A 25,886-nucleotide genomic window follows, 5' to 3' on the forward strand; every position below is an offset into this window, starting at 1 on the left:
CCCCATCTGTCACTGCATACTATCCTCACTAAAATATGAAACCTTACAAATGTTTGGCTGGTTTTAGTTAAAACACTGTTTTTTCATCTGTGTGGTTTTGACAAAGATCAGATCACATTAAATTGTGATTTTATGCAGAAGTGTGAGAAATTCCAAAAGGTTCAGTTACTTTTTCATACTATTGTAATAGTCACATGGAAAATATAAAGAACAGTTCCAAGGCAACTTTAATCATGGTTTGATCAATTTATTCATTCTGTCAGAACATTTGTCTCTATTGTCCCAAAGTTTTAAACAAAAAAATGTGAGATGTTTCAATTGCTTTTACCTGAAAAGAAAGTAAGACAATGCAATCATGAAAACAGACATTCAGAGAAGACATTAAAATGCTGACCAACTGTATCGATTGCCCGATGTACCTATTCGACCCAATTGGATGTGGGTCTTTGATTCACCTGTACCTGTATGGTGGTATACTTAAAAAAAAGATAAATAAAACAACAACAAAAAAGGCCTCCTAGCTTTTAAAGGAGAACAAAGCCACGTTGAGCAGATGTGTGGTTGTAAAAGCTTGCATGCATGCTGACACAGGCACTGAGCTTGATTTTTGAGGTCCTCTGAACGATGACGTCATTCTGGGATGTGTAAGATCTTGCAAAAAAAGGCAGTTGACAGATTTTTTTTGAGAGGAAAAAAAATCCATTCAGAAAAAACACTATCGAAAAAATGGGACTACTGGACAGAATGACAAAACAAACAACAAATCTTAAAATGTTCAAGTCGCCAGAAATCTGCCACAGGAAAATGATGAACCTTTACCGTCAACAAATATAAAACACAAAATAGTGGCTTTACTCCAGGAACCTCCTACATATAATAACATTACTCTGAATACAAGTGGACTTTATTGTCCAGAAGAGCTCAGCAAGCCAGTGCTGAGCATTCTAGGTCACGTATTAAAATCCAGAAATACCAAATCACAAGAAGCATTTAAAGCTGCTTCTCATACAAATAAAACCAACGTAAGAGCAGTATAGAAAAACAACCGAACGAAACACAACAGTACAGTAAAACCCAGCACAAGAAATATTAAGCATAATTAAGGCGAGTTAAAATATTGCAGAATAATTTGGCCCCTGTGTCTCAAACAGACTGCCACAACAGTCGGAGCTCCCGCGCTGAAATCACCGCGTGGATCCAGAGGAGGAATCAAATGACATTTGAAAACTCAAAATAAGTGATTCTCTTTGGAGAGATTTTATTTGGTTTAGTTTGGTCTCTTCCTCAGGAACATTTTAAAGGGAACAGTGACGACCTCCTTAAAGAAATTGAAAAAGTAAAACAAACAAAAAACAAAACAAAACAAGAAGAGTGATTATCTTTTGGTGTGGGTTGGGCACAGAAATCCGATTTTGTTTTGTCCTAACACCTGATATGACAGATGACGATGACTTGCCTGTGGGAAGAGCGTGTCCAGCTAAAAGTCCTCCCCCTGATTGTGATTAAGAGCAGTCCGGCAAGAGATAAAAACAAACAAACAAAAAAAAGGAAACAGACCTCAACTTTTTTTTCCTAACTGTTTCAAGGTCATTTTAAGGAAAACATTCCCGACAAAGTGTCCCTCTGCTCCTCTTGTTAGTGGAAAAAGGCAGATTCAACTTCACTCTTATCCCGAGGTCATGCCTTGTGTGTTAGTGGCCACTCTTAGGTGAGATCGGCCAACGAAAGAGGCTGCGGTTTCAAACGTCCACGCCATCCTACAAAGGGATGGACAGCCGCCATCTGCTTCTGTTCTCTCCTCTTTATGTATCACACCCATTCCTGCATGGAGCGTTTGCAGTAAAGTATGTGGCGCGGCGTACCCTTCCTCTTGAACTGTACCACAGTATAGACCAGCACTAGCAGGCACAGCGCCAGCACGCACGGGATGACGATGGCAACCGCCTTCACCGTGTTTGCCTCATTGTCCAGCTCGATGACCACGTCTGTGTTGCCGTCGCCGGTGGGCGGGCGCCCCGGGTCCATTGGCATCAAGTCGCAACCCATGAAGTCCTTGAGGATGGAACGTGGATAGCCAGGCTCCACTCTTAGGAATTGGTTGTTGAACTTCCAGTACTCCTTCCCCTTGTAGAAGTATGTGAAACCTGAGAGGGTGGAAAGAGACAATAGAGATGTATTAAAAGGATTGAATAGAGGACGAGTGGCTGATAGAATAAAATAGAATACAAAGAATCAGAGGTTGCGCCAGACTTTTTCGTTGTCTGTCATTTTGACTGACAGTCATAAAAATCCAGTCATAATCTATTTTTACCCGTCACTTAAATTTTTTAAATGATGATAATGACATTGTGGTGACCCTTTGTTTGGCATAATTCACCTTCCGTACTTGTGTGTCCATTTGGCCGAGCGCGTTACCGGCTGCGACACAGTCACGTGACAGAGACACTTAAGAGCCGCGCGCGTTCCAGCTTGAATAGAGAGTTCACAGAGAGCAGCAGAGCTACAGCGGCTGGACACAGCAATTCGAGCTAACAAGACTCTTAACATTGCATACCGCTTCAACATATTCAATAGTATTTAGTTTTCATTCATTTTAAATTAATATTCTGTCCGAACAAGCTTAACAGAGAATCCACACCGTGCCATCACACATCAAGCAGATGAATATGTAACTTTTTCTCCGCAGTGAAAAAAACAGTTCACAGTTCACCTGCTGTGGCCTGAACGGAGTCTTACACCTTCCTCCTGGTGCGCATGGACTTGAATTGCGTGCCCGCTTGTGCAGTCCCTGTTTTTCACCTCTTTTATCAACACCATTGTCGTTTTGGGGCTTTTTGAAGAAACTTCGGACACTCAGTTGCCTTGACATTTTTCAGAGTAAGGCCAACGACGTCATGCATCAAGAGAGACAATAGCTAATTAATATGCTCACTCGCCACCCTGTGGTCTGGGGTGTGAATTGCAACCTGTCAAAATGACAGATGGACTTCAGTTTTTTCCGTCACCGTTTTAAAAAATCGGTCAACGACGGAAAATATTCGGTTAACGCGACCCCTGCAAAGAACGCCTTTATTGTCATTGTAAAGAGTATAACAAGATTTAAAGCTTCGCCTCATAAAACAAAACTACAATAAGGCTAATAAGGCTGCAACAACTAATCGATTAAATGGATTAAAATTGATAAATAAATTAGTTACCAACTAATTTCATTTTTTTAAAATGTATTTTTTAAGGGTTGTTCCGATCATGTTTTTTTGCTCCCGATCCGATCCTGATCGTTTTAGTTTGACTATCTGCCGATCCCGATATTTCCCGATCCAATTGCTTTTTTTTCTTCTTCTCCCGATTCAATTCCAATCATTCCCGATAATTTTTCCCGATCATATATATTTTGGCAATGCATTAAGAAAAAAATGAATAAAACTCGGACGAATATATACATTCAACATACAGTACATAAGTACTGTATTTGTTTATTATGACAATAAATCCTCAAGATGGCATTTACATTATCAACATTCTTTTTGTGAGAGGGATACACGGATAGAAAGACTTGTGACTTTGTATACTGTGACTAAATATTGCCATCTAGTGTATTTGTTGAGCTTTCAGTAAATGATACTGTAGCCATGCCCAAATGCATGATGGGAAGTGGAACCATGACTGTGCGTAGTGCTACCAATTGATATATCTTCTCTGCATTGGGAAATAATATAAGAAGTTCATCATTGCATCATCAAAAGATCATTTGCTACCTTGCTTCCCCACATTGCTTCCCATGATATTTCTTATCGTAGGGAGAGGGATTGTAAGGCTTTAGCCAATTAAAAAAAGGGCTCCAAAGGCTGCCAAAATTCACTCTACTCATTTTACACTGCCTTTTATCTCTCTATATAGGTAAAACGGTGCCATTACAGATTGAGCGCGACAATGCGTGGGTGGGTCGTGCAGCGCATGCATTAATTGCGTTAAATATTTTAACGTGATATATTTTTTAAAAAATTAATTACAGCCGTTGTCCGGATAAATTTGATAACCCTACCTTAAGCCTAAACTCAAGATTCTGGATGAGTGTAACATTATGTTTGTAACGTTAAATACAATTAGAAAACGATTTAATTTAAATAAAAAATATATATATATATATTAAAAAAAGGCATGGCCGATATTTTTTTGCCGATTCCGTTACTTTGAAAATGACGTGATCGGACATGATTGATCGGGATGCCGATCGATCGGGACATCTCTAGTATTTTTTAAATGGTCACATTGGAGTATAACCTTCTCCAATTGTGATCATTCAACATACAGTATCACATAAACAACAACAAGAAATACATTGAACGCCTACACTAACTATGAATAAGATAGTGCTTTCGTTAGCTAAATGTATTTCTGGTTGACACCATGTAGGGGGCCTGTTAACCAGGTAAAGAGAGGGTGAGGGGGTCTAGAACATAAGTGATTGGGAGGAGTGGAGTGTACACATATCAGCCCTGTGATCTAGAACCCAGTAATTGTGTGAATCCCTTGTGAGTGTGAGCCTGTTGGCAACCCACTCTAGGCCGCCCCATCGCCAATTCCGGCACCGAGGTCCTCCTCCCGAACGCGCCCAATCACATCCAGCCATGCGCGAACCCCATCAAACATGCGATACCCACGCAGACGAGCGGGCGCCACGCCCCCCCCCCCCCCCGACCAATCCGGGGGGGGGGGGGGGATTCATTGGACACAACTGAAGTAGTTGATCAAGCCTTTTATTGTTTTAATATTGATGATTTCGCAAAAAAGTCAAGAAAAACAAAAAATCCCTAAAAAATTTTGCATATTCCATCCAACCAATACAAAAAAAGTGTTTTTTAATACAAAAAAGTCAACCTTCAATCAATTATATCAGCTATGCACTCAATACTTGGTCGGGAATCCTTCTGCAGAAATGACTGCTTCAATGCGGCGTGGCATGGAGGCAATCAACCTGTGGCACTGCTGAGGTGTTATGGAGACCCAGGATGCTTCTATAGCGGCCTTAAGCTCATCCACAGTGTTGGGTCTGCTGTCTCTCAACTTCCTCTTCACAATATCCCACAGATTCTCTATGGCACAGGTGTCAAACTGATTCCAGAAAGGGCCAAGTGGGTGCAGGTTTGCTTTCCAACCAATGAAGAGGATACCTTTGTACCAGTCAGATCTTTTACATGTGTAATCAGTTAATCATTGTCAGGTGCTGCTTGTTTCAGCAGAAAGTTCATTGGTTAAACTCTCTGAGCGGTATCGGTTGGAACAAAATCTAGCACCCACTTGGCCCTTTCTGGAATTGGTTTGACACCTGTGCTCTATGGGGTTCAGGTCAGGAGAGTTGGCAGGCCAACTGAGCACAGTAATGCCATGGTCAGTAAACTATTTACAAGTGGTTTTGGCACTGTGACCAGGTGCCAGGGTCGTGCTGAAAAATGAAATCTTCATCTCCATAAAGCTTTTCAGCAGATGGAATCATGAAGTGCTCCAAAATCTCCTGATAGCTAGCTGCATTGACCCTGCCCTTGATAAAACACAGTAGACCAACACCAGCAGCTGACATGGCACCCCAGACCATCACTGACTTTTGGTACTTGACACTGGACTTCAGGTATTTTGGCTTTTCCTTCTCCCCAGTCTTCCTCCAAAATCTGGCACCTTGATTTCTGAATGACATGCAAAATTTGCTTTCATCTGAAAAAAGTTCTTTGGACCACTGAGCAACAGTCTACTTCTCTGTACCCCAGGTCAGGCCCTTCTGACGCTGTTTCAGATTCAAAAGTGGCTTGACCCGGGGAATGCGGCACCCGTAGCCCATTTCCAGCACACGCCTGTGCACGGTGGGTCTGGATGTTTCTACTCCAGACTCAGTGCACTGTTTCTGCAGGTCCCACAAGGTCTGGAATCGGCCCTTCTCTACAATCTTTCTCAGGGTGCGGTCATCTCTTCTGGTTGTGCAGCGTTTCCTGCCACACTTTTTCTTTCCCACAGACTTCCCACTGAGGTGCCTCAATACAGCACTCTGGAACAGCCTTTTCGCTCAAAAATTTCTTTGTGTTTTAGCCTCTTACATGAGGGTGTCAATGATGGCTTTCTGGACAGCAGTCATGTCGGCAGTCTTGGCCATGATTGCGGTTTTGAGTAATGAACCAGCCTGGGAGTGTTTAAAAGCCTCAGGAATCATTTGCAGGTGTTTTGAGTTAATTCATTGATTCAGATGATGACGTTAGTAGCTTCTGTAGAGTACATTTTCATATGCCAATTTTTTGAGATAGGAATGTTTGTTTTTTCTTGACTTTTTTGCCAAAATCATCATTAATAAAACAACAAAAGGCTTGAACTACTTCTGTTGTGTGTAATGAATCTAAAATATATGAAAGACTAATGTTTATCAGTACATTACAGAAAATAATGAAATTTATCACAATATGCTAATCTTTTGAGAAGGACCAGTATGTGTTTCTAATAACATACTTTAGTAAAAGAGAACAATTGTGGTTTACTAGAGTCTACAAGTCTTTAAGTGCGGGGATCCCTAAAGTGTCCGTTAGTATTGTGTTCTGGAGAAGCATATTAGCAGTCGAGTTACTGTTCTGTACTGATCTAATTGTAGCATGTATTTGTTACATGTGTTGACACATTTGTATGCTTAATAAAAGATTTATCTCTGAATTTGGGGGGCTTGGAAGTTGGAACGGATCAGGGCATTTCAATGGAACTTACGGAATTTTCAGTTTATGAAACTACTTCCAGAACCAATTATTTCGTAAGTAGATGTACCACTGTATGTCATTTGTAAAGTCAAAATTCTTCTGCAAATAATTTCTATAATTTGCCAAGCACAGACTTTCGGTGATAACACTACTCCGCACATGTCTGTATCACAGTGCTAGCTTTTGTATTTGCACACCTTTACGTATTCTTTTCTCTTTCAATCCCTTCCACATAATTGAGCACCTTTCCGTATCCTTATGATTAGCAGTCTTGACAGCTTTTTCGGGGCAAATGATAATACGGCCCAATATTGGACTACATAAAGCACCCCCGTGGACCTCAAGGCGTTAGCTCCACAGGCAGTCAAGTCAGCTGAAAATGTCCTAAAAAAATGTCTCCTTAGGGGGCAGGCGACGCTCAAAAGTACCCCAGTGGACCTCCAGGCAGAGTCAGCAGAAAAAAAGACCCGAGAAGGCTCCCTTTGGCGGCACAAATGTCAGTGAAACAGATTTAATTTACAGACTTTGCGTATCCCTTGTGAATGTGCAGCAATTAACAGAGGTTGGGCAGTAATTGGCAAATTACCAAAGGTCCAGAGGTAATACTAATCCCGTGAAAATCTGGCTTTTGACCCATTTTGACTTTTAAGAGCAATAAAGCAAGTCCTTTTACTTTGAAATTTGATGAATATGCCTAACGGGGTTCATATGCCTAACGGAGTTCAAAGCAGGCAAATAAGAATTGCGGTAGCATTTCAATAATGACCATATAATCAAAATGTTCTTGAACAACTGCTGTTATTATTCTGCGTTCTTCCTAAATATTATTTGACACTTATTTAAAGATAGAAACTGTAAATTCATCATTGAGCACAAAACTTTCAAGCACTCCAAAAGACTGCCTGCGCATTGGACGATTACATTTGAGAAGCGATGTTATTTGTTTGAATTTGAGCAGTGACGAAGCAGTGGTGTTTTTTGGGAGCCCTTTTAATTGCGTCTAAGTCTTTGGGACTAAAATACTTATTAGCCTTAGTCATATTTTAGTGATTTCAAAATGTGTTTGTCAACTTTTCGCCGAAGATTACTCAAAATGTTTTCGTCTGTAAAATTTAAACGATTTGGTCCAAAAATAAATAAAAGTTACAAACATTTTCAATTGAAAATTATAAGACGAACACATATTGTAGCATCTACAAGGACAACACCAACTTCATGATGATAATACGCACTCACCAGGAAAACAAGCTAAATTTTGGACTTTTTGAACTTGTTAAGCTTCTGTTTAAAGTGCCGTCAATTTTATTGCTTGTTTTTTCTTCCAATTCGGCACAGTTTCAAATAAAACTGAGGAGTCAAATGACTTTTCAGATTCTTTCTTTGAATATTGACTCCGCTCTCTGTGTATCTATATTACATTTTTGCGTCAGGAGAAGAATAAGTGTACATTTTACTTGTAAAGTAAATTTTAAAGCAAGTACTTTTTGTACTTTTTTTAATGTTTGGCACCTGTATCTGTACTTTTACTTAAGTAAAAAAAAAAAAAAAAAAAAGAGTACTTCATCCACCACTGGAATTTAACCCATTTGCTCCCAAAAACGTATAGATATGTTCTATTTTTAATTGTTTCAGTGTCCCAAAGACATATTTATACATCTTTTACGTTACATTTCTGGGTTCTGATTCAACTTAGCTCCAAAGCACAAAGCTAAAAAAATCCATTTTAAAGCAATAAAACTGGCCACTGGAGGGCAGTAGCGCATTTGGTAAGACCCGCAACCCGATTCAACGGCAACGAACAGCCGGGCCACACGGCCGGGGCGCCGGCGGAAGACGACCGAATGGACGTCCAGGATCCAAGGCGGCAGATGACCGAGCAGAACAACTGAGAGGACGCCAGGGATGCCAGGCGCTGGACGACCGAGCAGAGCCCGCAGAGACAAAAAAAAATCCATCTTTATGAGACAGGCGGCGATGAGGGAAAAGTTTACCCGGCTGTCACGGCCATGTGTAGATAAATCGTTACTTTGCTATCAAAAGCTCTATTTGTCTTGTTGTTTATGTTATTTTGTAAAAGTAAAACATTATTCAGATGTTTGGGACGTAACTAAAGCAAAAAATAGCTGTATTAAAGTCTAAGTTATGTTTGAAATGTATGCTTTCACAAAAAGCTCAATTTCTCTTTTTTTTCATCAGAAATGTGAAAATTGCTCAAACTAAGCTATTTTCTAATGCAGATTTTTAATGAATGGAAAAAGATGAACTAACTTTTTTTCCCTGCTGAAAGAAAAGAGTCTAATCTTCCTTTTGGTGGGTTCCATGTTTATTTAGCAATAGAACAGAATTTTCTGTGGGCCTTGCAAAATCAGTCAATATCCAGTAAAACGGCCAGCGAAGGGGGTTGCACCGGTGAAACGGCATCGTCTGCTGCACTGGTGGTCCTGGTCGTTCTGCTCAGTCGTCCAGCGCCTGGCATCCCGGGCGTCCTCCCGGTTGTTCTGCTCGGTCGTCCGCCACCTGGCATCCTGGAAGTCCATTCGGTCGTCTTCTGCCGGCGCCCCAGCTGTGCGGCCAGCAGTTCGTTCCGGGGTGCGGGTCTTACCAAATACGCTATTGCCCTCCAGTGGCCAGTTTTATTGCTTTAAAATGGATTTTCAGCGTTGTGCTTTGGAGCTAAGTTGAATCAGAACCCAGAGATGTCTCTTGTGAAGAAAAAAAAAACCGTAAAAGACGCATAAATATGTCTTTGGGACACTGAAACAATTAAAAATAGAACGTATTTATACGTTTTGGGAGCAAATCAGTTAAAAACCTGACAAAGCTGGCGATGTTTTGGCGATCTTACCACAATAATAATTATCACCTTAACTTATAAAGACCATCGAGATCATACACATTCTTCGGCCTTGTCGAGCCAGTTCACAGATGCGTGCACCACGCCCATATTTTTCTCTTTTCCATCTGCATTTCAATGGTAAGCCTCACCTTTTTCCTTTCTTCACCACCTGCACTATCATTCTTGGAACTAGGGCTGTCCCAAACGACTAATTTTCTCCCGATAAGTCAGCCGACTATTTTTACGATTAGTCGACTAATCTAATAAAAAAAAAAAAAAAAAATTGTCTTTTTTGTTTACTAAATTATTTATTAAAGTACAAATAAACACGTAAATAACAATAATAAATCACACATAAACAATTAGTTCAAATGCTGATAGAATTAACTAGTGTAGCATCCCGATTGAAAAGATGGTCTCTTAAACTGATGGTTTACAACTTTTATTCCATCCTTGATGTAATCACACCGTAAGAGCTACGGTGCACACAAATAAAACAACAAATTAACAAAAACTTTTCACCTTTTTCCTTTTAAACCTTATTTATATGTCAATGAATTGCCTATATGAATTGCCTTTACCTTAATTTATTACCTTATCATTGACAATCTCTCCCTTGAGTGCAATCACTGGATATACTGTATATATTTATGACCTTTTAACCTTATATTATTTTCTATACCATAAAATAAACCATAACATGAAATAAACCTTTCAGTTAGCATAAGAACAATACTAATAGCACTTATAGGCCCATTGTAAATGAAACATTATTATTTAGTAAGGCGACAGCACCCTCTGGTGTACAAAAAAATGAAAAAACAAAAAAAAAAATGGACAAACTGGGTGACGGCACTTGAGGTGTTTATTCACGGCCGACGTGCAGCCAAGCTTGGCATTGAAGAGACAGGACAGAAGAGTGTACCCTCCTTTGTTTCTTTGAAATAAGTCAGTGTTTTGGACACTCCGGTGCGCTTTTTTTGGGCTTTGTGCCACTTTCCCCGCTTGCATACAGAGCATCCCACATTCTGAACTTTCCACGCATATATTTTTTTAACCCTTCATTAACCGTCGGCGGGATGTTGTGCTCGTCGACGGATTTACGATTATGTCGACTAGTCGGGACAGCTCTACTTGGAACCCATGTAAATTTTCACTCACAAGAAAATCCGCCGTGCGCCCGTCTTGCAGGAAAACAAAGAAACAGCGGAGCTGTCATAAATCGTTGTATTTCGAGCATGTCGTCGGATGTAGAAACAAATGGCGAGTCATTTTTTACGTCGGATGTCAAAAAGATTGTGTGTCCAAGATATCGTATGTCAAAGTGCCACTGTACATTCAAAAAAAAAAAAAAGTTTGCAAAAGCGCGAAAGGTAATTTTTGGGGCTCATTCAAAAGATTCCCTGCATTGCACGAGAATTTACGTCATTTCGGTATTTGAAGAATGTCGATGGGCCATACAGTTTGGGCTGTATGGTGTGCCGAAGAAACGCCATTGAAAAAAGATATAAGCAATAACATAGACGGTTGCTTTTGTATTACATGGAAAGCTGCCATCAACTAGCAAATTTGTCCAGGATTACCATCGCTACATATTAAAAAATGTTGCATGGCCATCTTACCTAGAACAAATAAAGATTATCTAAGATTATTTGTGTTTAGACAGGCACACTTCTCAAGTAGCTTAAATAATAAACAATTCCACTCAACGTGAACTGTACATGACTTTGCAGTTGAGCCACTGTGCACTCGTCAGCATAGCAGCATTGTCTCTGGAGATTAATTAAAAAAAAAAAAAAAAAAACCTCATTAAAAAACAAAAAAAAAGATTCATACCTTAGAGCTAATATCACACAAAGCACAATAAATGTCATCCAGAAACAAGCTGCTTTGGAGTTTTTCAAACACACTGGGTGTTTTTTTTTTTCCTCACGAGAATGAGTGGGCAATTGTCGCGGTGTCACGCAAACAAGAAAGTCACAACGAGTCAGTGTTCATCTTTGATTCCAACCCCCTGGAGGATGAATTCACTTGAAAACACTTGTCCCTCTGTGGGATTATTTGTGAAGACAGCGATGCAAATGTTGAGCAAAAATAACTAAAATATTTCTTTTGCGTGCACAATACAGTGCATTTCATTACAATTGAATCATTTGACTACAGATTCCATTGATTTAATGATATCACATTTCGGACATACGATACAACGAGTTTTTAGGCATTTTCAAGTTGACTCCAGAATGTCCCTGAAAAAATATATATGTCATGTAAAACTGGGCTCGAACCCTGCATGTGGCAGCTTGGATTGCTATTTATTATTCATGCAAGCTGTTTTCAGGGAAAATGAGGACGCAGATACTCTATATGTAAATAGAGCGAAGGAGATTGGACACAGGACTTCTTAAAAATGGCAGACAGGTGACAGTTTCTCACTCGCAAGGGCAAAAAATAGGAATAGTTATTAATTTATGTATGTCTAAATAAATTGCTTCCCTTCATTTGTATTAAACAAAAGCAGACAGTTAATGAATTTATAAATTTAAAAACAAAAACTTGAAAACATATTACACTGTTGGCCAAAAGTATTGGCACCCCTGCAATTCTGTCAGATAATGCTCAATTTCTCCCAGAAAATGATTGCAATTACAAATGCTTTGGTGGTAATATCTTCATTTATTTTGCTTGCAATGAAAAAACACATAAGAGAATGAAAAAAATTATAAATTAAATCATCATTTTACACAAAACCCCAAAAATGGGCCGGATAAAAACACTGGCACCCTCAGCCTAATACTTGGTAGAACAACCTTTAGGCAAAATAACTGCGAACAACCGCTTCCGGTATCCATCAATGAGTTTCTTATAATGCTCTGCTGGAATTTTAGACCATTCTTCTTTGGCCAACTGCTCCAGGTCTCTGAGATTTGAAGGTTGCCTTCTCCAAACTGCCATTTTCAGATCCCTCCGCAGGTGTTTTATGGGATTCAGGTCTTGACTCATTGCTGGCCACTTTAGAAGTCTTCAGTGCTTTCTCTCAAACCGTTTTCTAACACTTTTTGCGTCAATGTCCTGCTGGAAGACCCATGACCTCTGAGGGAGACCCAGCCTTCTGACACTGGGCCTAAATTACGCTGCAAAATTTGTTGGTAGTCTTCAGACTTCATAATGACATGCAGACGGTCAGGCAGTCCAGTGCCAGAGGCAGCAAAGCAACCCCAAAACATCAGGGAACCGCCGCCATGTTTGACTGTGAGGACCGTGTTCTTTTCTGTGAAGACCTTTGAAAGTTTTTTTTTTCCCCCTGTAAACTCTATGTTGATGCCTTTTCCCAAAAAGTTTTACTTTTGTCTCTTCTGACCAGAGAACAATCTTCTAAAACATTTTTGACTTTCTCAGTTAGGTTTTGGCAAATTCCAGCCTGGCTTTTTCATGTATCTGGGTCAGAAGTGGGGTCTTCCTGGGTATCCTACCATAGAGTCCCTTTTCATTCAGACACCAACGGATAGTACGGGTTGACACTGTTGTACCCTCGGACTGCAGGACAGCTTGAACTTGTTTGGATGTGTCGAGGTTCTTTATCCACCATCCGCACAATCTTTTGTTGAATTCGCTCGTCAATTTTTCTTTTCCGTCCAAATCTAGGGAGGTTAGCCACAGTGCCATGGGTTTTACACTTATTGATGACACTGCGCACCATAGACATAGGAACATTTAGGTCTTTGGAGATGGACTTGCAGCCTTTAGATTGCCAATGCTTCCTCACAATTTTTCTTCTCAAGTCCTCAGACAGTTCTTTGGTCTTCTTTCTTTTCTCCATGTTCAATGTGGCACACACAAGGACACAGGTTGAGTCAACTTTAATCCATCTTAACTGGATGCAAGTGTGACGTGCCACAGGTAAGTAACAGGTGCTGTTAAAATTAGAGAAGCATCACATGATTTTTTTAAAGGGTGCTAATACTTTTGTCTGGCCCATTTTTGGAGTTTTGTGTAAAATGATAATGATTTCATTTCCCCCCCCAAATCTCTGTTGTGTTTTTTCATTGCAAGCAAAACAAATGAAGATTACTACCAAAGCATTTGTAATTGCAATCATTTTCTGGGAGAAATGTAGCATTATGTGAAAGAATTGCAGGGGTGCCAATGCTTTTGGCCAGCAGTGTAACTCTTGTTTCCTCACAAGCAAATTAACTACTGCTCAAAAGTTGAAAGCTTTTTAAAGGAATTTACATAAAATCAACCCAAAATGTGCTACATTTGCGTTAAGTCTAAAATGCGGAAATTACTGAACTGATACTGAACTTGCTTAAGTTATATCCTAATTTTGTAATACAAGACTGGTTAAAACAGGGGATATTATGCATATCCTGTTCATTTACATTAAATCAACCAAAAATGTGCTACATTTATGTTAAGTCTAAAATGCAGGAATTACTGAACTGATACTAAACTTGTTTAAGTTATTTCCTAATTTTGTAATACAACACTGGTTAAAACGGGATATTATGCATATCCTGTTAATTTACATGAAATCAACCCAAAATGTGCTACATTTATGTTAAGTCAAAAATGCAGAAATTACTGAACTGATACTTTACTCGTTTAAGTTATTTCCTAATTTTGTAATACAAGACTGGTTAAAACAGGGGATATTATGCATATCCTGTTAATTTACATAAAATCAACCAAAAATGTGCTACATTTATGTTAAGTCTAAGATGCAGAAATTACTGAACTGATACTAAACTTGTTTAAGTTATTTCCTAATTTTGTAATACAAGACTGGTTAAAACGGGATATTATGCATATCCTGTTAATTTACATAAAATCAACCCAAAATGTGCTACATTTATGTTAAGTCAAAAATGCAGAAATTACTGAACTGATACTGAACTCGTTTAAGTTATTTCCTAATTTTGTAATACAAGACTGGTTATAACAGGGGATATTATGCATATCCTGTTGAATTTATACACAGCACAATGCATTCCTCAGTCCACACAGACAGCACATTTCTTCCAGTTGTGGAAACACCCTGTATATGCTGTGAATTCCTCCATCCCGTGAGCACAGAATTCTTTGAATCCTTCATTTTACAGCACAGCCACACAACTGCATACGCACACTGCACAAGCATAATTATCTGTTACCAATTTCCATAAAAGTAGCAGAGATGCTTCATCCTACGCAACATTTACAAGCAGCATGTGCATCTTCAAGGAGTCATTAGGTCGCCCAATTAAAAAAAAAAAAAAAATAGAGTAATGACTGTGGAGAGTCTTTTCTAAGAACATGGATATAGGAGTATTTCTTAAATCTTAATACACGGGGTAGCTTCCACATTCATAAATAAATATTTTTACCACAGAAGAAAATTGTCAGGTACTTATAAACAGTGTTGGAACTAATGCCCTTACATTTGTTATGTTACATAATGAAACTACTTTTTGCGGTAATTTCTAACGTAAGCGCTACATTTTCTCATTCTGTGACGTATATGTCTATACCCCAATAGCAGGTGAATGCGTGCCGGATCCAGCCTCTCATCTTGCCAGATTCACATAGCAATCGCGCCCGCTGAACGTCAATCTGACAGTCCAAATGATAGATTATCCGCATGACGTCACAGCAGCGCGCACCCTGAAGGTGGGCATCCGCACTGCGACACTAAACAGGAGAATCCGCAGAATAGAAAAATTCAGTTTTATTAAAAAAGAAAACAAACAAACAAAAAAAAAACTATATATATATATATATATATATATATATATATATATATATATATATATATATATATATATATATATATATATTATATATATAAAGATATATATATAGCCATATATTACTGGGGGGGGGGCACAAAATATTAAATGTGATGGTTCACTTACTTATTGTTCCCCCTTTTGTCATTGTTTGCATACTATCCTCATTAAAATATGAAAACCCATAAATATGTGGGTGGTTTTGGTTAAAGCAGCCATTGTTTTTTCATCTGTGTGATTTTGACAAAGATCAGATCACATTTGATGGTGATATTATGCAGAAATGTGAGAAATTCCAAAAGTTTCAAATACTTTTTCATACCACTGTAAGGCGCATCAGATTGTAAAACCCACTGTCGACTTTTGAGAAAATTGAAGGCTTTTAGGTGCATCTTATAGTGCTGCAAATACGGTAAATAAAAATAGTTACTTTAATGATTAAATAACTATTAAAGTAATAATTCCCTTTTTCTGAGAAAGAACAATGTCTCTTTACTTTTGAAAAGCAACTTGAACAATACTGCTTATAAATACGGCATACAGTATGTGCTGAATTTCTAATCTAACACATGTTGTTGCAAATGCTATAAGACAGCTATAACAGTAATATTAAAGTGGATTAGGGTTTATAGGTGAGGCAGAACGTGTGACTGTTGTTGAGTGCCAGGAAAACATTGCTCCAGGGGGCCCTAAAAAATCTGTTATCACACATATATTTATATACACATGGCAACGACACATACTCAATTATGCCTCTTTATCTAGGTCGATCTAATACCACATATGCAGGCACGTAACGCCACACCATCTTTCAAAACTGCACGTGCGTGGTATGAACATGGCCACTAATCAGCCCCACAGCCCACCCTTCACGCTCACGCGCCTCTTGGCCTCAGCGGCAGAAATATTGGGCTATGAATCTGGCTGCCGATACACGGAACAGATGGCCTGAGCGTTCGGCACCACCTGCCCTGCTTTTTCCAATCCAGGTGCTGCCAAATTCAGGGCCCAAACCCACCTGGCTGGATAAGCTTGACGAGGGAAGGTTTTCTCATCTCCAAAAGTTGTACATTGCCTCTACAAACTTGTTTCAGGCTAGTTAAAAACAAAAAGATGTATGCAGTTGTGGTATTGTTGCTCCTGTTCCAAATGAGAAACGTGGTCTAGACTAACTTATTAACGGCTTAAAAATATACATTCTCTAGTAGCATGACCTACAGCATTTACTTATTGGAAATAGATATCGGCATTTACAACCCATAGCAAAAACTATGGAATCACTAGTCTCCGACGAGCACTCACTCAGACATTTTATCATGTAGAACAAGTGCAGGGAAATAAATATAGAATCACTCCATTCTGAGGAAAAATATATGGACTCATGAGAAACAAACAAAGAAATAACAATCAAAACACATCTCTAGTATTTATTTGCACCACCTCTAGCTTTTATGACAGCTTGGAGTCGCTGAAGCATGGACTTGATGAGTGACAAACAGTATTCTTCATCAATTTGGTGCCAACTCTCTTTGATTGCAGTTGCAAGATCATCCTTGCAGGTCGAAACCTTGCTGTGGACCATTTTTTTCCCAATTTCCACCACAGGTTTTCAATAGGGTTGAGATCTGGGCTATTTGCAGGCCATGATATTGACTGGATGAGTCTTTTTCCAAGGAAGGCTTGGAGTTTTAGCTCTGTGGCATGACGTGTTGTCATCGTGGAAAATGACAAACATATTTTCAATTGAAGGGATAAGAAAGCTGTCAAAAATTTCAATGTCAACTTGTGCATTTATTGAAGATTCAACCACAGCCATCTCCCCAGTGCCTTTGCCTGACATGTAGCCCCATATCATCAAGGACTGAGGGAATTTTGATGTTTTTTTCAGGCAGTCATCTTTGTAAATCTCACTGGAACGGCACCAAACAAAAGTTCCAGCATCATTACTTTATCCAATGCAGATTCCTGACTCATCACTGAAAATAACCTTCATCCAGTCATCCACAGTCCATGATTGCCTCTCCTTAGCCCATTGCAGCCTTGTTCTTTTCTGTTTAAGTGTCAATGATGGTTTCCTTCTAGCTTTTCTGTATAAAAATCCCACTTCCTTTAGGCGATTTTGCACAGTTCTGTTACATACCTTGACTCCAGTTTCCTCCCATTTCTTCTTCATTTGTATTGCTGTAAATCTTCTGTTTTCAAGACATATCGCCTTTAGTCGTTTGTCATGACGGTTGGATGTCTACCTCGGTCTACCACTACGCTTTACTTTAACAACCTTGCCATGCTGTTTGTATTTGGTCCAGATTTTTGATACAGCTGCGTGTGAACAGCCCACATCTTTGGCAAGCATACATGTCGCGTTACCTTCTTCATGAAGTTTGATAATTCTCTCCTTGGTCTCAAGAGACATCTCTCTTGTTGGAGCCATGATTCTTGTGAATCCACTTGGTCTAGCAGCCCTCCAAGGTGCAATAACTGCAATATTTTAACTGCTGACTAACGAGCAGATCTAATCTGAGGCAGGGCCCAATTAAAGAAAGGAAATTGACTGGGTGTGTCTGCATTGTCTACTCAAAATGGAGTGATTCCAATTTTTTTTCTTCAGAATGGAGTGATTCTATATTTATTTCCCTGCACTTGCTCTATAAAATTAACATCTACTGACCACCACAATGTTTTTTATTCATTTCTTTTGGTGTTTCTGAATGCCAAGGAGTTGCACTTTTGAACTAATTCATAATTTTTTCCAAGCTTTTTGTCTGAGTTTGTTCTACATAATAAAATGTCTGAGTGAGTGCTTGTCCGAGACTGGTGATTCCATACTTTTTGCTAGGGGTTGTTTTACCACTGCACAAGAACCAAAATTATAATTCTAAAACACCACATGCCATCTGCAACAACACAATGTAAACATAAAGGGGCAAATTTCAAATTAATGCTACCCTGATTTGCCCCCTGTAGAGTGAACCAGCGACCAGCTGAAATCAATACATGTTGGCACATGAACTGTAGTGCTGCTGCCAAATTAGAGTATCAGGAAGGACAAATCATACCATTGGCTTTATCGACAAAGGCCCCCTGTGGCGATTCAGGCACACCTCTCCACACCGTGATGGGTTTGGGATAACCAGGGTCCATGGTTCTCATTTCTTCATTGTAACGCCAGTACCTAAAAGAGATCAAAAGATTTAAAAATGAGCAAAAGAAGTGAAATGTCGCTGTGAATGTCAAATAAAATTTGGCACTTGACAACCGAGAGCACTTTCTGATCAAAGCCTGAATCATTTACGCGTACCGTTAGACACACAACTTTTCATCTTTCATGTACACCTACGAATCTTCGTAAATATTACATGCATGTTTTTGAAGTGTAAAAGGAAATAACCAACACAAGAAAATTCACAGAAAATATCCATCCATCCAAATTCAACTGTAAAGTAGAGGTCGACCGATATGGGATTTTCAAATGCCGAGACTGATTACTGATATCTAACAAAAAAAAAAAAAACGTTCAGCCGATTGCCAATATCCAAAGCCGATTTTGTATTATATACTTTTTTTTCTTAAGCATATACCGTAATTTTCGGACTATAAGCCGCTACTTTGTTCCTGCATTTTGAATCCTGTCGCTTGTAGTCCTGTGAAGGTAATTTGTTTATTTATTTGGGTTAATAGGTAACACTTTCTTTGACAGCGGCGTCATAAGACCGTCATAATTATGACATGGCACTATCATGGGCATTAATGAAATTATGAATTTTAGCACTAACTCCATTTATGTCCAGCTCGGATCTTTACATCCCATTCAAAAGTGAGATAATTTGCCGGACGGCACAAAATGACATAAGCGTTCATTATTGCTCATGGTAGCGTCATAATTATGATGGTCTTACACCATAACTAGCAATTAATGAAACAATTGGAATAGTAACTGAAGGTATGATTAGCACAGAACATGAATTTTGATTGTTATTTACATCTGTAGCGGTGCAATGCATGTTAGGACGCATGTTGGACGATAACAGTGTTGACAGCAGGTGGCAGCAGAGGTTGACTTTCAGAGGGAGCGGTGATGGCCAAATGAAGCTTATTGAAGCAAGCTTTGCAACCAATTGGCTGCAAAGCTTTATGGTGGTTCATTTGATTTTATTATTTGGTCTTATGATGCCACTGTCAAATATAGTGTTACCAGTTAATATAATTTGGTGTAAATATCTTATAATACAGTGAGGACAGTTGTGGCTTATCTATGAACAAATGCTGTTTTTCTGTCAAATTTGGTGGGTCGCGGCTTATAGTCAGGTGCACCTTATGGTCCAAAAATTACGGTAGATTATAAAGGCAATTTTTTAAAAATTGCTTCAACAGCTTCAAATTTACAATGATGACCTGAGAAGAGGATTTATTCAGTCTAGTGCTACCAAACCAACGAACGACGAAATTGTTTTTATGATTATACAGCACATTATTGCATTGCCTCAAACAGATTACAATGACTCCATTTTTTGCACATTGAGAGCTAAGAGGCAGAGAAAGGCGAGTGGACACAGGCGCTCATTGGACCGCGCCGTTTATTGGCATAAGCTTCGGCAACTCCTTCACAACAAACTTAAGTATCATTTAGTGAAAACACAACAAAAATAATTTTCCTATCTCTCAAAAAAAAAAAAAAAAAATCTTCCCAATTCCCAATCAAAATAGCTATGCAAAATACAAATAAAACTTACTCAGACTTTGGTCAAACTCTATTCAAACATTTCGTTTAGCTCAACAAATACACTGGATGTCTATATTTAGTCACAATATACAAACTATCAGAGGTCTCGTACGTTGTGAAGCCAGCACTCAAATGACCGTGAAGTACAATGGAAACAGGGAACTACGGCGTCAGTCGAGGGACAAAACACACTCATTGGCTTAGTTTCTAAGTAATTTAAAACTCGCCATTGAAACCTTGTGGTGTATTTCAATCACTATCTTACGTAGTTAAAGACACTGTGCAAGAACGGCTGTGATGTCACCGCAGGGCGACGTCAACAATGGCGAGCTACTAGTTTGTTTTTTGATTGAAAATTTTACAAAGATATCATATTTATATAGGACTAGATGCATGATAGACTCGGTGGCGTTAGCAGCACATGTACAGAAAGCTAGATGCGGGCGTTAGCAAACGGCCACCATCTTAAAGCAGTAGACTTCACTGCAAGGCTGTTGTAGCGAACCTTCCAAGCGAACCTAATTAACTTTTTATCTAAAATACTCCTAAATCGGTAAAATATTGACTTGAATCTATCTTTAAAATGGTTTTAAAACTTTCACATGTCGAAAGTAGACAAAAGGGAAATTATGGAATAACGGGAGCAATTTTAACAACTTTAACGGTTGGTTCACAACATTAAAGGGGAAATATGAACTAAGGTTGGCCAGCCATGTTTTTGAATAATATCAATGGCTAAACAATTATAAGCATATTTTCATTATTTTTTTTAACGCAACCCTTCCAGATTCTTTGTTTAACCCATAGCAACACCCTTGACAACGAAAATGCTTTTCTTCGGCAATCTTCGGAAATCTTCGGAAATTACGTCACACCGGGAAGTGCGAGGGAAGTCCGCCATAGAACAGTATTGTTTGTTGCATTGCTTCTCGGTAAGATGCCACGGCGGTGTGTGGCGATGTTTTGTTCTCACTCAAACGAAAAGTTGTATGAGTGGCCAAAGGATAGCAGGGCACGTAAATGGACATCTTTCGTTCGCACGAAGCGAATGAATTTCACGCCATCATCGAGTAGTGTTCTCTGCTGCAAACACTTCGAAGATGCCTGCTTTCTTAACCGGTCTGCTTATGATCAAGGATTTGCCAAAAAGTAAGTGTGAATTTTGGATAGATGACTGATGACTTTGTCAAAGCAGAGCTGCCAACTGTTGTGGAATGTACAGTAGAAGCTAGCAACGTTAGCCGAAAGCCAACTCGTGGCAATAGTCGTGGCATAGTTGTTGTTGTGTTCGCTAGTGTTACGTCCCAAGGACGGCTCGCGAAGGGCGTAACATAAAACGAGCCACACAATTTCACAAGTGGCACAAATTTATTTACACAACAATCAAACTCTCAATGAATATGTACAAATTGTGGATGAAGCGCGGCTTCAGGGTAAGCCCAGGCCAAAACAAAACAAAATAAAAAAGGAATCTACACTTGAACCCCACCCGCTAACTAAACCCTGATCATGAAAAAGAACAAAGAAAAGACTGCCACTAACCTAGCTTCTTACGCTAAACAAAACAGGAGAAAATGGGTTGAACAGAAATGGCGACTTACACCTATTGCTTCAGTGCTCTTATTTACAGTGGTGAACAAAAACGATCCAATAACGAATAAACACAAAAGACCTCACCGAAAAAGCGGGAGTTTATCAGACTAGCGATCAAATGCAAACGAGCGTGAATGGCGAGCAAACAGCTGGCGAGGAGGACCGCTAGGCAGAATGCTGTGAAATGCGACCTCCCAGAGCGTTGACAGCGGCAGGTTTACACCGCCGGTGAGTTTGTGCACATTTATTTGTATTTGTATTATATATTTCCACCTTCATGCTTCAAGCATTGCATTGCATTGCATTTGTAGCGGCGTTTCTTTCACGGTGATCGCTTGGTAGCTAGTGTTGTATCGGTCGCGAACGATTCGTTCTTTTTGAACGAATTGTTTGGGTGAACGAGACCGAACTAATCACCATCTGCACTGATTCGTTCTATGAAGTTGGTGGCGCTTGTTCGCTGCGTGGGAGGGCGTTGAGCAAGCGGCAGCGTCTTCTGAAATCGCACACGACCAATCAGACGCCAGCCTCATCGCGGGCAGGGGAGGGAGCGGAAACAGAATCATGGCGTATGTCACTCATTTCCACGTGTGGCCAATAAGCAGCCAGCGTGCAGGCAGGGGGGAAAGACTGAGTTTTGTCACTTCCCGTTCAGTGATTCGGTCCTCCGGTTCCTGACCTAGCTTGCTGCTAACTTGACTTTCCAGTAATGACTATGCGGTGAACGAGTCATAAAATGAAAGGAAACGACTTTGTCACATATTTGTTAACGTGGAGCCTATCAAATGCTGCTCAAAAAGACAAAAACACCACACAAATCTAGCGAGCATGGTTTAGTGTTCTACTTTTCTCAACAGACTCGGGACTGTGCCTATGACGATATACTATCAAATTTACAGTAATTTAAAACGCGTAGCTACGAGGCAAGCAAAACCTGAGCTGCGGTCGCGTGACGGCAGTGAAGCGGGCAGAGAACTGTCACTATATGGAGGCTTCATGGCAGCGATATGTACCTCATATGTGCACAGAAAAAAAATAATATTTAGTATGATCACCATAATACTGATTTGCAATGAAACTGTATATACATGTCAATTTTTTCCGAGTGTTTTTTTTTTTTTTCTCCGTGTCAGAGGGTGTCGGTTGGTTTGACAAATTATGTCAATCCGTCCATCATGTGCTACTCAAGCGCCCCAAAAACAAAGCGCGCGGACACGGGAGATGTCGCAATATGTCTACATTTTTCTTAACAGACTAATGAGAGTAGAAAGGCGAAATCATAAAGCAAACAATTATTTCTCGTCAGCATTTGACGATCTGAGATGCGGGGACGACAGGGGAGCTGACCGGATTATTTTATTTATTAATACCAGTGCAAAAATTCAAAACGATCATCTTAATAATAAAAAACAAAAATACAACAGAGCGAGAGGTTAATATGATGTGTTGGCCGTTCCATAATTAGAAATTAAACTTTCGATTTATTTTTATTTTCGTGACAGCAAGCATGCCGCGTTGGCTGTTAGCAGCAGCATTGTATATGTGAGCAAGATCATGCTAAAGAAAGTCCGTGCGCCCCCGACCCCAAACCCCGACTTCCCCCTCAAAAGGAAAATGTTTAACCGTGTCCTAATTCGAAATGCAAGCACGAGCCATGACTTTGAGCCCATAGAACTAGGACAGACGACGCGGAAGTTCTCCCTCGCTTTTGCAGCAGCGGGAGGGAGACGAGGCTGTCTCTGAGAGCAGAATGATATCGCCTGTCACTCATTTCTGAAACTACGACGAGTGGTCAATGTGCAAGAGAGGGAGGGACCAAGCAATGTCACTTCCCGTTCAGTTATACTGCGAAGCGGTCTTTGGTGATTCGTTCGGCAACGTCACTTCCCGTTCACTAACCGAACGATTCATTTGGGTGGGTAGGGAGATGAGGGGGGCGAACGATTCGTTGAACGATTCGTTTGAACGAATCGTTTTACTGAACGAACCGGAATGGATTCGTTTACTCAAGTGAACGACAGATCCCGTCACTATTGGTAGCCTTCTAGTTTATGTTTCGCGAGAGCCGCTGACAGGTGACAGCGAGCGTGTTGGTATTGAGTCAATCTCGCAGCGAATCAGAGAGCGGCACAAGTCACGCAGTGAATCATGGGAAATGTAGTCTCGGGACAACAGTGAAGTGGTGCTTTGTAATCCGTTCGCTTGTGTGAAAAAACTACATTTCCTCACGCCATTAGACGCCACTTACTGCCGAAAGCCCCAGCTACTGTTAGCTCCATGTGTTAATAAAGAAAAAAAGTTGTAAGCACGTCGTGTGTTCGATACCTTTGTCAACAAAACGCTCATAAGAAGACACTATGCATGATCCGTTTAAGAGACGCTGGGACTGGAAGTAGTAGTAGCTGGTAGTACGAGGCGAGGTGGAGATGTGCGAGAAGCAAAACATCGCCGTCGAATGTGGCGGCAGTCCGCTACTATTTTGTTTTCTTATTGTTGCCACAATAAAGTGGAGAAAGCCATCAACGACTCATCCTCCCCTCCCCCAAAGTTTTTATATTATTATTTTATATGCATGAGGGCTGCCGGATCTGCCAAAATGAACATGCAGTCTGATTATTATTTTTTTAAACAATGTCATCAGATAGACAAAAACATAAAATTATGTGCAAATGCCTGCATCTTCAAATCATGAAAATAATAACAGCCTATATCTTACCAATCTTGTAATCTCGACGGGTTTTGTCTCCATTCCATGTCAAGTAGTCTGAGCACATTGTTTGCATCCTGATTAGCTTCTGGCTAATATCCCATGTACGGTCCAACATAAAATTCCAACCTCCTCCTCTTCCTTCAACTCTTCAAAAACATGGATCTCCTTCCTTGTGCTCGATCTATCGCTTATATCGCTGTTTGAATCATTGTTTGAAGGACTTTGTATGGCGGCCGTATGGAGCGCTGCCATCGCTGTTCTCGGTGTGACGTATCACTTCCGGGTTCGTCCCCTTTCAGGCTCGAACTTCGGAAACGCGATTATTTTGTCAAATATACAACATATAAATTATTTTTTCATGCTTTATTTGTTGGACAATGTTTAATTACATTAATTGTGACCCTATCTGACATGTTATGAAATTACTTCACATTACAGCTTTAAATTAATTGAATGTAGATTAAAGCTGCTGATACAGAATGGGGATTTGAGTATATTATTGTTTTTGGCTGTTAACTTGATTTTTAAATTTTTTTAATTAATTTTTTTAGAGTTTTTAATTTTTTAAAATTAATTTAATTTAATTTAACTTAAAAGCTGTGATTAACTCGATTAAAAATTTTAATCGTTTGACAGCCCTAGTTTATACTCATCACATCCAGGCCCTGTTCACATTTGTTCCGCCACTGGTATGTGATGAAAGGGCGGTACCAACGCAAATGAGCATGACTAAGCATTTTGGGCAGGGCTTAAAGCGTAAATTAGCATGAAGGAGACAATCCAGAAGGAGAAATGTTCTATTCCAGAGCGGCAACTTTCTGTCAGGCTAAGTCTACATTAGGACAGATAATGGCCTTAAACGTCTAATATATACAGCATATATACTACACTAATGTGCCTCTTATCCATGCAAGAACTTACACGGATGAGTTAGCCAGCTAATATTACCCGCCACTTAATATAGACAAGTGTCTCTGTACAACATTTGGATACAACACAATTGGAAGTGACGTCATGGAGCGTGCCATTGCCATTTTTAGTGCGGCTTGAAAGCATTGTAAACAATGGTCGACGATCAAGACGTGGCATTCCCGCTCCTCTTTTCTTTTCCACAGTCACTGTTTACAGTTTATCATCTAGAACAGTGTTTTTCAACCGGTGTGCCGTGAGAGATTGTCAGGTGTGCCGCGAGAAATTATCCAATATTGCATTTTCTTTTTTTTCTTTTTTTTTTTTTTTTACGTCGTCGGGCTGAGTTGCAGTAAGAATGACACACTAGGTAGAAGGTTTCGGTTGTGTGCAGATGTGCGAGGCATTTCTCATGTCACATTCAAAAACTGCTCGGATTTCTAGCCATCATCTACCTTGCTGTCGGCGACAATGTGGAGCCCAGCACGTCTATTGTACATCATTTGATTAGACTCATCACGTGTTGACATACACAAAAGTGTCCTTTCCATTTTATCCATATGCAACGACCGTCAATCCTCCGCCTGTTTGTTATTCCAACACATTGTCGAGGACAGCAAGATGG

At 39.8% G+C, this 25,886-nt stretch overlaps 1 protein-coding gene across 1 annotated transcript in view; it reads right to left on the reverse strand.

Moving 5' to 3' along the window:
- Positions 1-238: 238 nt before the first annotated feature.
- Positions 239-25,886, reverse strand: part of LOC130908369 (matrix metalloproteinase-16-like) — a 148,414-nt gene continuing 122,766 nt past the window's right edge. Inside the window, exons 9-10 of the mRNA XM_057823737.1 lie at positions 18,386-18,501; positions 239-2,144 (exon numbers count right to left, since the gene is read on the reverse strand). Of these exons, the coding sequence (XP_057679720.1) occupies positions 1,810-2,144; positions 18,386-18,501 (451 nt within the window). The 3' untranslated portion in view covers positions 239-1,809. The remainder of the gene's footprint in view (positions 2,145-18,385; positions 18,502-25,886) is intronic.

Source organism: Corythoichthys intestinalis, chromosome 20 (genome assembly GCF_030265065.1).
Source record: "Corythoichthys intestinalis isolate RoL2023-P3 chromosome 20, ASM3026506v1, whole genome shotgun sequence".
Lineage (NCBI taxonomy): Eukaryota > Metazoa > Chordata > Actinopteri > Syngnathiformes > Syngnathidae > Corythoichthys > Corythoichthys intestinalis.